Below are 18,293 nucleotides of genomic sequence, written 5' to 3'. Positions count from 1 at the left end.
GCCCTGAGTGAATTCCAGCATTACTGTCGAGCCGGAGGAATTACGTCAAAATTCCGATCCTAATTCCAATCCTATTTAAGGCTGACTCATAATCACACTCGAAAACTCATAAATCTCATAAAAGTCATAAACTGAAGAGCCAGAGAAAAGCGCAGCTGTGGCAGACCAGCAGCCTCTAAAGCCGCTTTTCCCCTGCGTGGTACGGCTCGACTCGACCCGACTCGCTTTTGGTACTAGCTACTTCGTTTTCCACTGCACAGCAGAATAGCGCCCCCCTCAGCATAGCTGGTCGTCATAGCGATGCCACATAAAAGTTGCGTTGTGCGAAGGAATTGTGTTCAGAAGAGGCTGATATGAGCCGATTCTGGTGCTCAGAGGCGACGCAAGAGGCCATGCCAGAGCCGGTTTATGAGGAGTCTGGCCACTTCTTATTTCCCTCGTTATATCAAAAACAGGACTGCTGAACAGCAGAGGGCGCCCACGAGCAAGTCCTCAATGAATGGGAGTGAATGGGGCTCAACTCTAATCACTCCAGAACTTTGCTTTAATTCTAGAAAGCAGGAAAACGGATTTCACTGAAAAAGCAAAGAAACTCACCTGAATGTTTCCTCTTTCTACAGCAAGCAGGAGGTGGGCTTTACTGCTACTGAGAGCTGATTGGTTAGCGTTACTGCTACTGAGAGCTGATTGGTTAGTGTTACTGCTACTGAGAGCTGATTGGTTAGTGTTACTGCTACTGAGAGCTGATTGGTTAGTGTTACTGCTACTGAGAGCTGATTGGTTAGAGTTACTGCTACTGAGAGCTGATTGGTTAGCGTTACTGCTACTGAGTGCTGATTGGTTAGTGTTACTGCTGCTGAGAGCTGATTGGTTAGAGTTACTGCTACTGAGAGCTGATTGGTTAGTGTTACTGCTACTGAGAGCTGATTGGTTAGTGTTACTGCTACTGAGAGCTGATTGGTTAGTGTTACTGCTACTGAGAGCTGGTTGGTTAGTGTTACTGCTGCTGAGAGCTGATTGGTTAGAGTTACTGCTACTGAGAGCTGATTAGTTAGTGTTACTGCTACTGAGAGCTGATTGGTTAGTGTTACTGCTGCTGAGAGCTGATTGGTTAGAGTTACTGCTACTGAGAGCTGATTGGTTAGTGTTACTGCTACTGAGAGCTGATTGGTTAGTGTTACTGCTACTGAGAGCTGGTTGGTTAGTGTTACTGCTACTGAGAGCTGATTGGTTAGTGTTACTGCTACTGAGAGCTGGTTGGTTAGTGTTACTGCTACTGAGAGCTGATTGGTTAGTGTTACTGCTACTGAGAGCTGGTTGGTTAGTGTTACTGCTACTGAGAGCTGATTGGTTAGTGTTACTGCTACTGACAGCTGATTGGTTAGTGTTACTGCTACTGAGAGCTGATTGGTTAGTGTTACTGCTACTGAGAGCTGATTGGTTAGTGTTACTGCTACTGAGAGCTGATTGGTTAGTGTTACTGCTACTGACAGCTGATTGGTTAGTGTTACTGCTACTGAGAGCTGATTGGTTAGCGTTACTGCTACTGAGAGCTGATTGGTTAGCGTTACTGCTACTGAGAGCTGATTAGTTACTGTTACTGCTACTGAGAGCTGATTGGTTAGTGTTACTGCTACTGAGAGCTGATTGGTTAGAGTTACTGCTACTGAGAGCTGATTGGTTAGAGTTACTGCTACTGAGAGCTGATTGGTCAGTGTTACTGCTACTGAGAGCTGATTGGTCAGTGTTACTGCTACTGAGAGCTGATTGGTTAGTGTTACTGCTACTGAGAGCTGATTGGTTAGTGTTACTGCTACTGAGACCTGATTGGTTAGCGTTACTGCTACTGAGAGCTGATTGGTTAGTGTTACTGCTACTGAGAGCTGATTGGTTAGTGTTACTGCTACTGAGAGCTGATTGGTTAGTGTTACTGCTACTGAGAGCTGATTGGTTAGAGTTACTGCTACTGAGAGCTGATTGGTTAGAGTTACTGCTACTGAGAGCTGATTGGTTAGCGTTACTGCTACTGAGAGCTGATTAGTTAGTGTTACTGCTACTGAGAGCTGATTGGTTAGTGTTACTGCTACTGAGAGCTGATTGGTTAGTGTTACTGCTACTGAGAGCTGATTGGTTAGTGTTACTGCTACTGAGAGCTGATTGGTTAGTGTTACTGCTACTGAGAGCTGATTGGTTAGTGTTACTGCTACTGAGAGCTGATTGGTTAGCCTTACTGCTACTGAGAGCTGATTGGTTAGCGTTACTGCTACTGAGAGCTGATTGGTTAGCGTTACTGCTACTGAGAGCTGATTGGTTAGTGTTACTGCTACTGAGAGCTGATTGGTTAGTGTTACTGCTACTGAGACCTGATTGGTTAGCGTTACTGCTACTGAGAGCTGATTGGTTAGTGTTACTGCTACTGAGAGCTGATTGGTTAGCGTTACTGCTACTGAGAGCTGATTGGTTAGTGTTACTGCTACTGAGAGCTGGTTGGTTAGTGTTACTGCTACTGAGAGCTGATTGGTTAGCGTTACTGCTACTGAGAGCTGATTGGTTAGTGTTACTGCTACTGAGAGCTGGTTGGTTAGTGTTACTGCTACTGAGAGCTGATTGGTTAGTGTTACTGCTACTGAGAGCTGATTGGTTAGTGTTACTGCGACTGAGAGCTGGTTGGTTAGTGTTACTGCTACTGAGAGCTGGTTGGTTAGTGTTACTGCTACTGAGAGCTGATTGGTTAGTGTTACTGCGACTGAGAGCTGGTTGGCTGGCAAGCACAGCAGAGAAAATTGAAGTGAGAAAGAAAGCAAGAGAGATGAATGGAAAGTGGAAACAGAACGATGTGAAGTGAAGAGATGTGAAGAGAAAAAAGATATATTGAGAGAGAGAGAGAGAGAGAGAGAGAGAGAGAGAGTGATGGACCGAGTGAAGAAAGAGGAATAAATGAAGGGTGAGAGAGCGACAGAGAGAGATAAAAATGTTGAAATGTTAATATTGTGTATCGACAACATCAAACTGTGATATCACAAAGGAGGAGAAAACCTGGTCATATTGGCTCTTTAATTAGTTACAGAGCATCTTCACTGACGAGCCACACACAGTGTGTATGTGTGAGTGTGACTGTGTGTGTGTGTGTCTGTGTGTGTGTATGTGTGTGTCTGTGTGTATGTGTGTGTGTGTGTCTGTGTGTGTGTATGTGTGTGTCTGTGTGTGTGTATGTGTGTGTCTGTGTGTATGTGTGTATGTGTGTGTGTGTCTGTGTGTGTGTGTGTGTGTGTGTGAGAGTGTGTGTGTGTGTGAGAGAGAGAGAGAGATATGGGGCTAATTGAACTTGTTTACATCTCCACTGGGAAATCAGTGACAGTTCAGAATTCACTGGAGAGAGAGAGAGAGAGAGAGAGAGAGAGAGAGAGAGAGAGAGAGAGAGAGAGATGCACTGAAGGAGGAAAGAGAGAAGAAAGGACAGATAGAAAAGAAAGATATGAAAAGAGAGAGATTGAAAGAGGAAAGAGCAACGAGGAAGACTGAAAGATAAAAAATAAAAAGAGTGTGAAAGATAGATAGATGGATAGTTCATGAGAAAGAGACAGCAGGAGAAAAAATAAATGAAAAGACAGAGAGAGACAGAGAGAGGGGGGTAAGAAATGCATGGATAGAAAAGGAAAATGGGAGTGAGGAAGAAAGTGAGAGAGATGGATAGAAAGAGGAAAGAGGAGTGGAAAGAGAAAAGAAAGAAAAAGTAAAGGGCTGGAAAGTGAAAAAGAAGAACAGAAGGAGAGAGTGAAAGAGACAGAGAGACACAGAAGGAACGAGGGAGACAGAAAAGGAGATTAAAGAGACAGACAGGAAGAGAAAAGAGGAAGGACACAGAGAGAAAGAGAAAAGAGCGAGATGGAAAGAGAAAAGAAGGAGAAAGAGAGAGAAAGACATGAAAAGGGTGAGAGGAGAGAGTGAGAGAAAGAGAGAGAGACAGAAGAGATGGAAGGAGAAAGAAGAGAGAGATGGAAAGAGAAAAGAAAGAGAAATAAAAAGAGAAAAAAGACAGAGATGGAGAGAGAGATGGAGCAAAGATGAGACAGATAGAGATAAAAAGAAAAAAGAAATAGAGCAAGAGAGAAAAGATAAAAGAAAGATGGAGAGAGAGAGAGAGAGAGAGTGTGTTGTCCTTTATGAGTTCATCTGTATTAAAGGGCCCATATCAGGGAAAAATCTCCCGTCCATACGTTCCATATATGGAAACTAAGTTGGAAAACCAGCCCATTTTGAAATCACTGTCTTTGTGATGTCACAAATACAAATGCGTTTACATGTGGCCGCCTTTTCAGCCTACAGCAGTCTAACCTGTTCCTTTATGGTGTAGATATACAAAGTGCTTCAGCCAGGACTAATGTGTGTGAGGCAACACAGGGCAGCCAGTCAGAACACAGTTCATTTGCATATACCTCTCTTAAAGGCACAGTAACAGAGACAGCCTGTGTAATTCTCAGGGATAAAGAGAGGTCGGAAAATGTTCATGCAGAACCGCACAGAACCACAAACATCACACAGACTGGAGGTGAGGAAGTGAAGTGAATACAGGCCCTTTAATGAAACGTACGCGTGTGTTCATGTATGTGTGCAGTCTCTGTAATGCGTTTGTAACCCCAGATTCAGGTGGTGATGCAGGCGGGTGTGCAAATACGTGCGTAGAATTTGTTTCCGTGGCAACAGGCATGAGTGAGTCAGTGCTGTGGAATGGCTGGTGAGCCTCTATTAAGCAGCAAGAGGCAGTTTCCATAGCGACTCAGCATCACAGCTGTGTGTGTGTGTGTGTGTGTGTGTGTGTGTGTGTGTGTGTGTGTGTGGTTTTGTGTGTCCGTGAAAGGACCTTGGTTTTTGTAACTTTTATTTTCTTTTTATATGCCATTTCCTTTTCACCTCCCTTTCTCTCCATCTCCCTTCCTCTATCTCCCTTTCTCTCGTTCTCTTTTCCTTCTTTCACTCTTTCTCTCTCCCTCCCTGTCTATGCCCTCTCTCTCTCTGTCTTTCTTTCTGTCTCCCCCTCACCTTTCATTTCTCTTTCTGTCATTTCTCTCTTCTGTTTGTGCTCCCTCTCTACCTCTCTCTCTTTATCTCTCCTCTCTCTGTCTCTCTCTCTCTCTCTCTCTCTCTCTCTCTCTGTCTCTCTCTCTCTCTCTCTCTCTCTCTCTCTCTCTCTCTCTCTCTCTCTCTCTCTCTCTCTCTCTCTCCAGAAGCTCATCAGGGTAAACAGATGCTGTGGCTGTTATTTGTGTTTCCAGTTGGTCTGGCTTTCATATGAATTATCCACACATCCTGCACACGGCAGACGCACAGGCTAACGGGGCAGCACTGCACGCTGCAGAGGGAGAGAGAGAGAGAGAGAGAGAGAGAGAGATAGAAAAGAGAGCAGAGAAAGAGAGAGAGACAGACAGAGACAGACAGAGAGAGAGAGAGATGGGGGGTGCAGAGGGGAGACAGGTTGTACCAACACCACACACAGAGGGGGAAACACTAAAAGAAGGAAAAGACCAATATAACAGAGATAAAGGGAGGTTGAGCAGACAGACCGTACCAACCGATTTTAGAGAGGAAAACAGAAGCCACAGATGAAGCCAGACGGACACGAGGAGGCAGTTTTTGGACAGAACGTGATGGGAAGAGGACACACTGTCACCTGCCAGACTCTCACAGCAGGGCTCTAACAGGCTGTGAAGGCACAGACATGACCAGCAGAGCACAGAGACGAACCCAGGAGAGCAGAGGCGCAGAAGCTTAAAGGGGAATTCCACCGTTTTTCCTAAATTTAATTGCGTAGGCAGTGGGCAGAGTCGCCCTACATGACAAAAATGATACCATGGCAAGTGAACCCCTCTAAAATCTACCTAACAATCAAAATACAGAATATTTCTCAGTTTCTCAACTGTGGGAATATTATAAGGTAATAAGGTAATCATTTATAGCCTCTCATACCTGTTCTGAGTTGTGAAGGGCAAGTCCACCATTTTTTCAAAATATCAGCCTAGCTTGTGCTTTTACTAACTGGCCACTTTATTAGAAACACCTGCCTTGTGCTTCCACTAACTGGCCACTATATTAGAAACACCTGCCTTGTGCTTCCACTCACTGGCCACTATATTAGAAACACCTGCCTTGTGCTTCGACTAACTGGCCACTATATTAGAAACACCTGCCTTGTGCTTCCACTCACTGGCCACTATATTAGGAACACCTGCCTTGTGCTTCGACTAACTGGCCACTTTATTAGAAACACCTGCCTTGTGCTTCGACTAACTGGCCACTTTATTAGAAACAGCCACATTGTACTTCCACTAACTGGCCACTTTATTAGAAACACCTGCCTTGTGCTTCCACTTAGTGGCCATTTTATTAGAAACACCTACCTTGTGCTTCCACACGCTGGACACTTTATTAGAAACACCCAGTGTATAGCTCCACTATACATGTATACATTTACAGTATACTGTATTCCATGTGTTGCTGCGCAGATTATCAGCCCCCTCTAACTCATTCATCTCCGGGCAGTTTCTGACCACAGGACAGCTGCTGTACAGATATTCTTTGGTGGTGATCCACCACCCTAGTTAGAGGACGGATAACACAAACTGTGCATTAGCAGATTGCAGTCTCTAACTGGAGCTAAGAGGGGTTTCTGATGAAGTGGCCGGGGAGTCTGTTTTTGTACTGTGGATCATGTGACCTGTGGTTGTTATCACATGTCTTTGTTTACTTCACATCTAGAAAATTAAGCTGAAATTTTGAGAATGAGCACTAGTCGTAGAGAACACTCTGTTATGGAGCTCGAGTGAGGGACAGACCTTGCCAGCCAATCGGAGAGCAATATAAAGGAATACACAAGTATTTCTTAATAAAGGCTCTTTAGCTGACCCAGAGTGAGTCCATTTTGAATCCCCACAAACATACATAGTCTTGTATATCTATACAGCACGCGAGCTGTATAGCCACTTTTCCATCTCAATCCATATTTTTCCTGGACACCTTCACAGCCGCCACAGAGACTCATTAATATCATCAATTACATCATGAGCTCAATTTACTGAGCACTGATTGGTCAAACCAGGAGCTGCTTTTTAACTACATATAATACTGGGCTTCCTCGAGGAGGAGAGGCTTGGAGATGGGTAAACAAACACACCAACATCCAGAACATCACTGTTTATTATATATATATATATATATTTGCTATTTCCCATTGGCCTGTGTAATAACAAGTCATTATTCCCATTGGCCTGTGTAATAACAAGTCATTATTCCCATTGGCCTGTGTAATAACAAGTCATTATTCCCATTGGCCTGTGTAATAACAAGTCATTATTCCCATTGGCCAGTGTAATAACAAGTCATTATTCCCATTGGCCAGTGTAATAACAAGTCATTATTCCCATTGCTTTTCTGAGACTGAACCCCCACGGCATCGAATTCAAATTATAATCAAATTTCTCCTTTTTTTACTCGAAATTTGTCCTGTTTTTATGGTCAGAAATAATTAGTGCAGAATCACAGCAGACGCTTACTGTCGCCGTCAGTCTTCCAGGGCTTAAAGAGACGCCCTGGACGAAATGGAAAACTGTCACCGCATCTATTGCAAGTCAGATCCTATAGCGGTGCCGCTGTGGCCTCTACAGTGAGATTCTCTGGTTTGAAGATGAGGAAGCCCCTTCTGATGATGTATCTAGAAGGTGGGAGGAGCTTTTGAAAAGCCACGCCTGCTTTGAGGTGGATTAAATGTTTTGCTGTTTTCTTTCGTCACCTGGGGAACGTAGAAGGAAGCCAGTGTTAGTGGGCCAACGATCTTATAGATATAAGTGTAGAAACTCTCTTTAGCGTTACGGTGTAGAGAACGGATAGAAGGATGAGGAGGACGACAAGCTAAAAGCTAAAGTTAGCAAGGTTGTCTAGGTCATCTCAGCTCGGTTTGGCTTGTTGTGAATGGCTGATTTCTGCTGTCCGTTTCGTGCAGAGTGACGATAGAAATGCTGTCCTCTTTAAGACTGAAGTGTTTATGATGCTTGCTTGGTCATATATTGGCCTCTAGTTCAGTGGCTAGGCTAGCAGTCAGGATTGGTTGACACCTCAGGGATTACCACAGGTATTTGCGCAGTGCATGCTGGGTATTGTAGTGAGGGAACCTCAGTGAGCAAAAACATGAAAATAAAAAAACAAAAATCCGTGAATTCTGTCAAACAGATGGACGAGGGGTATAATGCTGTGCTACACACTTAAAGATGGTTCTTCAAGGGTTCTTTAGTAAATAAAATATAGAACCTTTTTTTTTTTAACTAAAGAACTCTTGAAGAACCATCTCTTTTAAGAGAATGACAGAGAACATGTTACCTGCTAGTTTTAGGCTGCTTTGCTTTAATGTTCAGATGTTGTGTGTGGTGTGTGTAATTGGTGTGGTTGATATAGTGTGTGTGGGTGTGTGTGTGTGTGGTGTGTATGGTGTGTGTAATTGGTGTGGTTGATATAGTGTGTGTGGGTGTGTGTGTGTGTGGTGTGTATGGTGTGTGTAATTAGTGTGGTTGATATAGTGTGTGTGTGTATGGTGTGTGTAATTGGTGTGGTTGATGTGGTGTGTCTGGGTGTGTGTGGTGTGTATGGTGTGTGTAATTGGTGTGGTTGATGTGGTGTGTCTGGGTGTGTGTGTGGTGTGTATGGTGTGTGTAATTGGTGTGGTTGATGTGGTGTGTCTGGGTGTGTGTGTGGTGTGTATGGTGTGTGTAATTGGTGTGGTTGATGTGGTGTGTCTGGGTGTGTGTGGTGTGTATGGTGTGTGTAATTGGTGTGGTTGATGTGGTGTGTCTGGGTGTGTGGGTGTGTGTGGTGTGTATGGTGTGTGTAATTGGTGTGGTTGATGTGGTGTGTCTGGGTGTGTGTGGTGTGTATGGTGTGTGTAATTGGTGTGGTTGATGTGGTGTGTCTGGGTGTGTGGGTGTGTGTGGTGTGTATGGTGTGTGTAATTGGTGTGGTTGATATAGTGTGTATGGTGTGTGTAATTGGTGTGGTTGATGTGGTGTGTCTGTGTGTGTGTGTGTGTGGTGTGTATGGTGTGTGTAATTGGTGTGGTTGATGTGGGTGTGTGTGTGTGTGTGTGTGTGTGGTGTGTATGGTGTGTGTAATTGGTGTGGTTGATGTGGGTGTGTGTGTGTGTGTGTGTGTGTGTGTGTGTGGTGTGTATGGTGTGTGTAATTGGTGTGGTTGATGTGTGTGTGTGTGTGGTGTGTATGGTGTGTGTAATTGGTGTGGTTGGTGTGTGTGTGTGTGTGTGTGTGTGTGTGTGGTGTGTATGGTGTGTGTAATTGGTGTGGTTGATGTGGTGTGTTGTTCGTTGAACAACAAAGTGTTTCAGCAGCCTTTTGCAAGAATGTGTCATTACTGCTCTTGGGCTCCCCCTACAGTTGGGCAGTGTATTTCACTGTTACACCACCGTTATAAATACAAATCTCGCTGTGAGCGCCCCCTCATGGACAGCTGTTCACATGCATTTGTTATCAAGCTGAGGGTTACAGAATCCGACTCACCTCCACAAGTGTACTCTGTTGCACCCGCATGCCTGTGTGACAAGTGTGCATGCAAAGGGGAGTCTGAATCTGCCAGGGAGCGGAAATTTGGCACAACACCAGCAAAACCAACATCAGAGGAGAGAGAACTATGTTGACTTGCAAGGTAGAATAATATTACAGGATTTACAGCGTCTTCGATCTTTAGACAGCCTCTGCCGTGATGTCCATGCTGGGAATACTGAGCTATCTTTTCTTATAGCTGCTGAGTTGCTGGTGTGTGACGTGGTGCCATAAAGTGTTGCACAGTTCTCGTGAGAGGTTGTCGTGCAGCTCCTCCAAGGTTACATAGTGCTATAGCAGGAGTTCCATCAGTGTAGCATCCAGTTGACTTTAAAGCTGGAATCCCATATGGAAAAAAAATTATATATATAAATAGTGATTTTCTGGATGTTGGTGTGTTTGTGTGTGTGTTTACCCATCTCCAAGCCTCTCCTCCTCGAGGAAGCCCAGTATTATATGTAGTTAAAAAGCAGCTCCTGAATCGACCAATCAGTGCTCAGTAAATTGTGCTCATGATGTAATTGATGATATTAACGAGTCTCTGTGGCGGCTGTGAAGGTGTTGAGGAAAAATATGGACCCGAGAAATTCTTGTTACTGTTTATTGTTTTTCTGTTTATCTGAATTATGAATACGACTTTATTCTAATATATATTGTGATAAACTCACTGCTGAGGGAAACTGTTCAAACATTTACTTAGACGTCTAAAACTTTCACACTGTACTGTATATGGTTAGTGTAAAGCACAATGCAGTTCATTCAGCTGGTGTATCTGTAGTTATTTCTGTAACATTTGTTAAAATTACATACAATTGGATAAAAAAAATATTAACGAATAAAAAACCGTGCATTGTAAAAATGTTTTTTGGCCATTTTAATATGTGATTTTAAGGTGAAATCGTTGCATAATGTTGTTTTAGCGCCAGCAACACCTGGAGACTGTAGACATACGGCAGGTGAAGCTTATTTGTGCCTGAAAAGGGCTTGTAGAAGTTATTCCGTCACTGGAACGCCGTGGGAGTTACTCTGAATGGCCGAAATCATCGTCTATGAAAGAGTCAGAAAATAAATGCCGCGGAAAGAAAGGCATTCCTGAGCATTCCTGAAAGCAGATCTCTATAATTGAGATCGAGATTGTCGAGGACAGGGAAAGCTCTCCGCTGCAGAAAAGCACAGATCAACCTTTTCACACATCAAGATGTTCTCTTAGTCCTGGAGAGATGTGTAAAACAAGCAGAAAATTATTGTTTGAGGAGAAATAAGCAAAAACACATGCCGTACAGGCCTGATCCACACACAGGTTCCCTTTCATACTGTTGAACTTCAAATTGCGTGTATATATCCTGCTCTGAAAGGGGCGCAGGGCCGGAGTGGGGCTTGTTTTCAGACCGAAGGTTACATGATGCAAACCAGCCCACTCCAGACTCTACACACACACATAAATGCTTTCGTCATTTTGGGTGGTGATTAAATGAAAACTGGCAAAGCTTTTTATCCTAAATGTGACATCACATTGGCCTACCTGCTCGCATATGTCCTCATCCTCCTCAAGTAGCTTTGTCGTTCTTGTCTTCTTGGTGCCCCATTGGTTTTTTGTAGTCCTTGCCACTGCTGTCCATCTTCCTATATGGAAAAAAATATATTCCAAATGTATTTATCAAATATATTCTTGCAATATGTGAAAATGGCCAAAATATATTTTCAAAAATGCATTTTAAATGTATTTATTTACATTATGGCATTTGGCAGACGCTCTTCCCCAGAGCGACTTACAATTTGATTATTTTTACACAGGTAGGTGAATGTAGTGTTAGGAGTCTTGCCCAAAGACTATTACTGATATAGTGCAGAGTGCTCGCCCAGGTGGGGATTGAACCCCAGTCTACAGTGTATGTGTTTGCATGTAAGGCGTTTATTAGTATTTGTTGATCTATTTTTTTCAGGTTTATGTAGTTATAACTAAATATGCATGAACTGAATGAATGGTACTGCATTAAACATGCACGTATGCAATAAGACACTCACACACAATGTATCGAAAGGTTCCAGTCTGCACTTCTGCTTGTTTTTTTTTTGTCAGAAAATGACACAAACAGCAAAAGTTTTCTTTTCCCATATGCAAAATGAAACTGTGCAACAATGACTTTTCATCAGACTCAAATTATAAACAACGATCGTAGTCCGGGACACCGTGTGGACCTGGGTGGTCCTCCCTCTCCCCCATCCTTCAGTGTGAGTGTCTGTTACCTGTAAGAGGATTAGAAGTTAATGTTCTCCTCTAAGTGTGTTGAGCTCCAGTGGTGTTGCATTAGAGGCAGATTAAGAAAAGATGTGTTAGAGCTTCAGGGAAAGCACCCAGACTTCACCCTCCCGGTTTGGGGGTCCGGGGAGTCCGAGTTAGTGAGCAGGAACGGGCTAAGACCAAACTGAGAAACTTTAAACTGGCTGTGAACATTTAGAATCTTCACTTTCCACATTATTTCTCCACTTGTTTCAATGAGCCAAGAGTGAAGAACAATTCACATAAAAGTACAGCATGTTTTTGTTATTGCCAACAACATCTGTGACTTCAGTTCTTCAGGGTTAATTTGTGTAGTTTTGCTATTTTTTTTACATAATGCAAATGAAGTCATTGAGAGTGTTTACATGCACTTAATAATCTGATAACTGCAGAAAATCTGATTTTTCTCAGTGGTCCATTCAACATGTTTACCTGCACTTGAGTAATCAGATAACGGGGAAACTGCAGGTCTACATGAGTCAGGCAGTAATCAGATAATGGAGAAACTCCAGGTCTACATGAGTCAGACAGTAATCAGATAATGGGGAAACTCCAGGTCTACATGAGTCAGGCAGTAATCAGATAATGGAGAAACTCCAGGTCTACATGAGTCAGACAGTAATCAGATAATGGGGAAACTCCAGGTCTACATGAGTCAGGCAGTAATCAGATAATGGAGAAACTCCAGGTCTACAGGAGTCAGACAGTAATCAGATAATGGAGAAACTCCAGGTCTACATGAGTCAGACAGTAATCAGATAATGGGGAAACTCCAGGTCCACATGAGTCAGACAGTAATCAGATAATGGGGAAACTCCAGGTCTACAGGAGTCAGACAGTAATCAGATAATGGAGAAACTCCAGGTCTACATGAGTCAGACAGTAATCAGATAATGGGGAAACTCCAGGTCTACACGAGTCAGACAGTAATCAGATAATGGGGAAACTCCAGGTCTACACGAGTCAGACAGTAATCAGATAATGGGGAAACTCCAGGTCTACAGGAGTCAGACAGTAATCAGATAATGGGGAAACTCCAGGTCTACAGGAGTCAGACAGTAATCAGATAATGGGGAAACTCCAGGTCTACATGAGTCAGACAGTAATCAGATAATGGGGAAACTCCAGGTCTACATGAGTCAGGCAGTAATCAGATAATGGGGAAACTCCAGGTCTACATGAGTCAGGCAGTAATCAGATAATGGTGAACCTCCAGGTCTACATGAGTCAGACAGTAATCAGATAATAGGGAAACTCCAGGTCTACATGAGTCAGGCAGTAATCAGATAATGGGGAAACTCCAGGTCTACAGGAGTCAGACAGTAATCAGATAATAGGGAAACTCCAGGTCTACAGGAGTCAGACAGTAATCAGATAATGGGGAAACTCCAGGTCTACATGAGTCAGACAGTAATCAGATAATGGGGAAACTCCAGGTCTACATGAGTCAGGCAGTAATCAGATAATGGGGAAACTCCAGGTCTACATGAGTCAGGCAGTAATCAGATAATGGTGAACCTCCAGGTCTACATGAGTCAGACAGTAATCAGATAACGGGGAAACTCCAGGTCTACATGAGTCAGGCAGTAATCAGATAATGGGGAAACTCCAGGTCTACAGGAGTCAGACAGTAATCAGATAATAGGGAAACTCCAGGTCTACAGGAGTCAGACAGTAATCAGATAATGGAGAAACTCCAGGTCTACATGAGTCAGACAGTAATCAGATCATGGGGAAACTCCAGGTCTACAGGAGTCAGACAGTAATCAGATAATAGGGAAACTCCAGGTCTACATGAGTCAGAGAGTAATCAGATAATAGGGAAACTCCAGGTCTACAGGAGTCAGACAGTAATCAGATAATGGGGAAACTCCAGGTCTACAGGAGTCAGACAGTAATCAGATAATAGGGAAACTCCAGGTCTACATGAGTCAGACAGTAAACAGATAATGGGGAAACTCCAGGTCTACATGAGTCAGACAGTAATCAGATAATGGGGAAACTCCAGGTCTACATGAGTCAGACAGTAATCAGATAACGGGGAAACTCCAGGTCTACATGAGTCAGAGAGTAATCAGATAATAGGGAAACTCCAGGTCTACAGGAGTCAGACAGTAATCAGATAATAGGGAAACTCCAGGTCTACAGGAGTCAGACAGTAATCAGATAATGGGGAAACTCCAGGTCTACACGAGTCAGACAGTAATCAGATAATGGAGAAACTCCAGGTCTACAGGAGTAAGACAGTAATCAGATAATGGGGAAACTCCAGGTCTACAGGAGTCAGACAGTAATCAGATAATGGGAAACTCCAGGTCTACAGGAGTCAGACAGTAATCAGATAATGGGGAAACTCCAGGTCTACATGAGTCAGACAGTAATCAGATAATGGGGAAACTCCAGGTCTACAGGAGTCAGACAGTAATCAGATTTCTGCTCTACAACCAGCCGATAAACCCACAGAAGACGACGTGACGTGAACAGAATGTAAAACTCAAATTTCATGCCGCCGCTCAAACATTGCACCACTTTACCTGAAAATGTGAAGATGCACCATCTAGACGATGAAATGCTTTATTTCGTGTTTGGTTTGGCTGCTCGCTTATTTCCAGTACCACTGTCTGTTTTCACACGTGCTCAGGCTGAGAAATGCGAAAGAAATCAGAGTAAGAGCTCACAGCACCGAGAATCTGATTACTGAGCTAAAATCCAGCCTCTTAATCAGATTTCTTAATCAGATATCTAGATCAGAGTGTGGTGTTTACATGACCATTTGGATAATCGGATAACTGCAGAAATCCGATTAGGATCAAATTATTGAGTGCAGGTAGACGCTCACTGTGTGTGTCTGTATTTTAATGCATGTGTGTTGTGTTTTCTTCACAGATATCCGAGATCGTCGGAAGAAGCCGGTCATGCTGTTCATTCATGGCGGTTCGTATATGGAGGGTGCGGGAAACATGTTTGATGCGAGCGTGCTCGCCGCCTATGGCAATGTCATAGTGGTCACCATGAACTACAGACTGGGGGTGCTGGGTAAGTGTGACATCACTGCTTACCTCCATTCCCATCAGCAGATCTCCACATGTGTGAAATATATGTTATATGTGTGTGTGTGTGTGTGTGTGTGTGTGTGTGTGTGTGTGTGTGTGTGTGTGTGTGTGCTACTTTCCACTTTTTAGCAACATTTAAAGAGCCCATATCCTACATTTGTCTTATATTTTATTTTTCCTCAAGGTTCACGTGTAGTATTTGTGTTTAATGTGACACAAAAGTCACATAATTGACAGTTACATGATCTCCAGTTACATGTTACATAATTTCCAGCCTCCCTTTATCCCTCAGCATTAAACAGGATGTGTAACTGTGCCTTTAAGACTGATTTATGTAAATGAGCTCTGTTCTGACTGGCTGCTTTTTATCAGGTAGAATTGAAATAATAGTTCAGGATGATACACTCTAGATAGCTTCAGTCTGAGTGGGCGGGGCTAAACTGATGTAGCCTGAATAGGTAGAAACAGAGAACTTGTAGAGAGAATTCCCAATCTGGAATGTCTTCTGAGTTTTATAGTTTCTGATTAGAAACTATTTTAACTTTTCATTTTCAGCTGTTTAGCTACATTCACTGCCATTCATTGAGGACTCGCTCATGGGCGCCCTCTGCTGTTCAGCAGTCCTGTTTTGATGTAATGAGGGAAATAGGAAGAGGCCAGACTCCTCGTAATACGGCTCTGGTGGATATACATAAATGTTCTGGTTTTCATGACATCACAAACTCCACATTTAGAAAGGGAAGGATACAGAGAGACAGAGGAGGAGAGAGAGAGAGGGAAGGATACAGAGAGACAGAGGAGGAGAGGCAGGGAAGGATACAGAGAGACAGAGGAGGAGAGACCAGGAAGGATGCAGAGAGACAGAGGAGGAGAGACCAGGAAGGATACAGAGAGACAGAGGAGGAGAGACCAGGAAGGATACAGAGAGACAGAGGAGGGGAGAGAGACAGGGAAGGATACAGAGAGACAGAGGAGGGGAGAGAGACAGGGAAGGATACAGAGAGACAGGAGGAGAGAGAGCGAAGGATACAGAGAGACAGAGGAGGAGAGACAGGGAAGGATACAGAGAGACAGAGGAGGAGAGACAGGGAAGGATACAGAGAGACAGAGGAGGAGAGACAGGGAAGGATACAGAGAGACAGGAGGAGAGAGACAGGGAAGGATACAGAGAGACAGAGCAGGAGGGGGAGCGAAGGATACAGAGAGACAGAGGAGGAGAGAGAGAGGGAAGGATACAGAGAGACAGAGGAGGAGAAACGGAAGGATACAGAGACAGAGGAGGAGAGAGAGAGGGAAGGATACAGAGAGACAGAGGAGGAGAGAGAGAGGGAAGGATACAGAGAGACAGATGAGGATAAACGGAAGGATACAGAGAGAGAGGAGGAGAGAGAGACAGAGGAGGAGGGAGAGAGGGAAGGATACAGAGAGACAGATGAGGAGGGAGAGGGAAGGAAACAGAGAGACAGAGGAGGAGGGAGAGGGAAGGATACAGAGAGACGAGAGAGGGAAGGATACAGAGAGACAGAGGAGGAGGGAGAGGGAAGGATACAGAGAGACGAGAGAGGGAAGGATACAGAGAGACAGAGGAGGAGGGAGAGGGAAGGATACAGAGAGAGAGAGGAGGAGGGAGAGGGAAGGATACAGAGAGATGAGAGAGGGAAGGATACAGAGAGACAGAGGAGGAGGGAGAGGGAAGGATACAGAGAGACGAGAGAGGGAAGGATACAGAGAGACAGAGGAGGAGGGAGAGGGAAGGATACAGAGAGAGAGAGGAGGAGGGAGAGGGAAGGATACAGAGAGACAGAGGAGGAGGGAGAGGGAAGGATACAGAGAGACGAGAGAGGGAAGGATACAGAGAGACAGAGGAGGAGGAGAGGAAAAGAAACAGATAGAGGAGGAGGAGAAGGAGAGGGAAGGAAACAGATAGAGGAGGAGAGAGAGGGCAGACAGGGAGAAAGAGAGAGAGGGGTGGTGGTGAGAGATGAGAGATGGGAACAAGCTAAAAATAAACCATCAGAACGGCTTTTTTGAATCTGCAGCGAAGCGGAGAATTCATTCAAACAAACGATGATGTGGAATCGGCCACACACACACACACAACACATACACACACACACAACACACACAAACACACACAACACACGCACACACACACGCACATGCACAATTCTGTCCAAACGTCAGAGATCACCCTTCACATCTGACAGAAAATCATGCAAAAGTCTCAGCAACTGCATCTACTCTCAGCTGTGTGAGGGTCAGTGCATCACTCTTTACCTCCCAGCTTCCTTTTCAGGAGACTCACTTTCAGCTCCTCAAAGAATCTGCAGACACACCTCCAAGGCTCAGTCTTAGGCCCAATCCCATTTCTTATTTTTACCCCTATCCCTTGTTTTCGAGTATCTCCTTGCCCCTTGGAACTGAGTTATGAAGTGTAGTGGTTGAGATCTTCCCTCTGAAATGAGACCCTCTAATAAAAGAGCACCACTTCATTAACAGCTACTAGCGCTGCTCTGTAGGCGACCCTGCCCGTCTGCAGGGACAGCAGAGGAGGGGAAAGTTCAGCTCCTCACTGCTGGGCTTTAGTTACATTTAGGGATCATACGGCTTCAAAGAGGGGGGCAGTTATTTATTATCATCCCCCCTAATTCTTCAGTGGTATGAAGCTTCTTGTTCGAATTTTCCTGTTCCACCGTAAACGCTTCAGAACTGCTGCACCATTTAAGGTGTTTGGTCTCTTGATCTCCGTCTCGTTGGTTTTTCTTTTTTTTGTCATATCTCTGTTTGGAGTCTCTGAAAAACCTCCCTTTGGAGGGTCTTATAGGCCCAACACTTCACTTGTTTTCAGATCTGAAGCAGCTTGATCTTCTCCTCTCTCTCAGAGTTCAAAGCTTTAAGCGCTGTTTATCTGATGGGGACAGTTTAAGTGTCAACCGGCTCTTCCAGGTGGTTGTTAGGAGCCACATTTTTCATCTTTTCATGAATATCCAGTTTTGGGAACTCACTTATTTGCCGTTGAATTTCTCCCTCCTAATGCTAGAGGATTATCTCGTATATTACATCCTCAGAAACATCTCCTGAAAAATTAATAACTTGTATTTAATGGCCACGTTGAATGGAAATGAAATAAATGAATGACAGTGTCTGAATTCTGCACTGTACTGCGTGTTTTACTCATTGAGAGAAGCACAGAAAACAGACTGACGTATTGTTTCTGCCTCCTGACCCGTGCAGGATTCCATGCTGCTCTTCCGTCACTGTTTTCATGTCTTTATGAGTAACACACACACACACACACACACACACACACACACACACACACACACACAGGATGCCCAGAGACCCGCACTGCAGTCTGTCTGT

At 44.1% G+C, this 18,293-nt stretch overlaps 1 protein-coding gene across 1 annotated transcript in view; it reads left to right on the top strand.

Moving 5' to 3' along the window:
- The window catches only part of nlgn2b (neuroligin 2b), a 129,117-nt gene that overhangs the window by 77,743 nt on the left and 33,081 nt on the right, over positions 1 to 18,293 (top strand). Inside the window, exon 4 of the mRNA XM_017723935.2 lies at positions 14,764 to 14,913. Within this exon, the coding sequence (XP_017579424.1) occupies positions 14,764 to 14,913 (150 nt within the window). The remainder of the gene's footprint in view (positions 1 to 14,763; positions 14,914 to 18,293) is intronic.

This window comes from Pygocentrus nattereri, chromosome 18, assembly GCF_015220715.1.
Source record: "Pygocentrus nattereri isolate fPygNat1 chromosome 18, fPygNat1.pri, whole genome shotgun sequence".
Classification (NCBI taxonomy): domain Eukaryota; kingdom Metazoa; phylum Chordata; class Actinopteri; order Characiformes; family Serrasalmidae; genus Pygocentrus; species Pygocentrus nattereri.
This window is presented reverse-complemented; position numbering and strand designations above follow the sequence as displayed.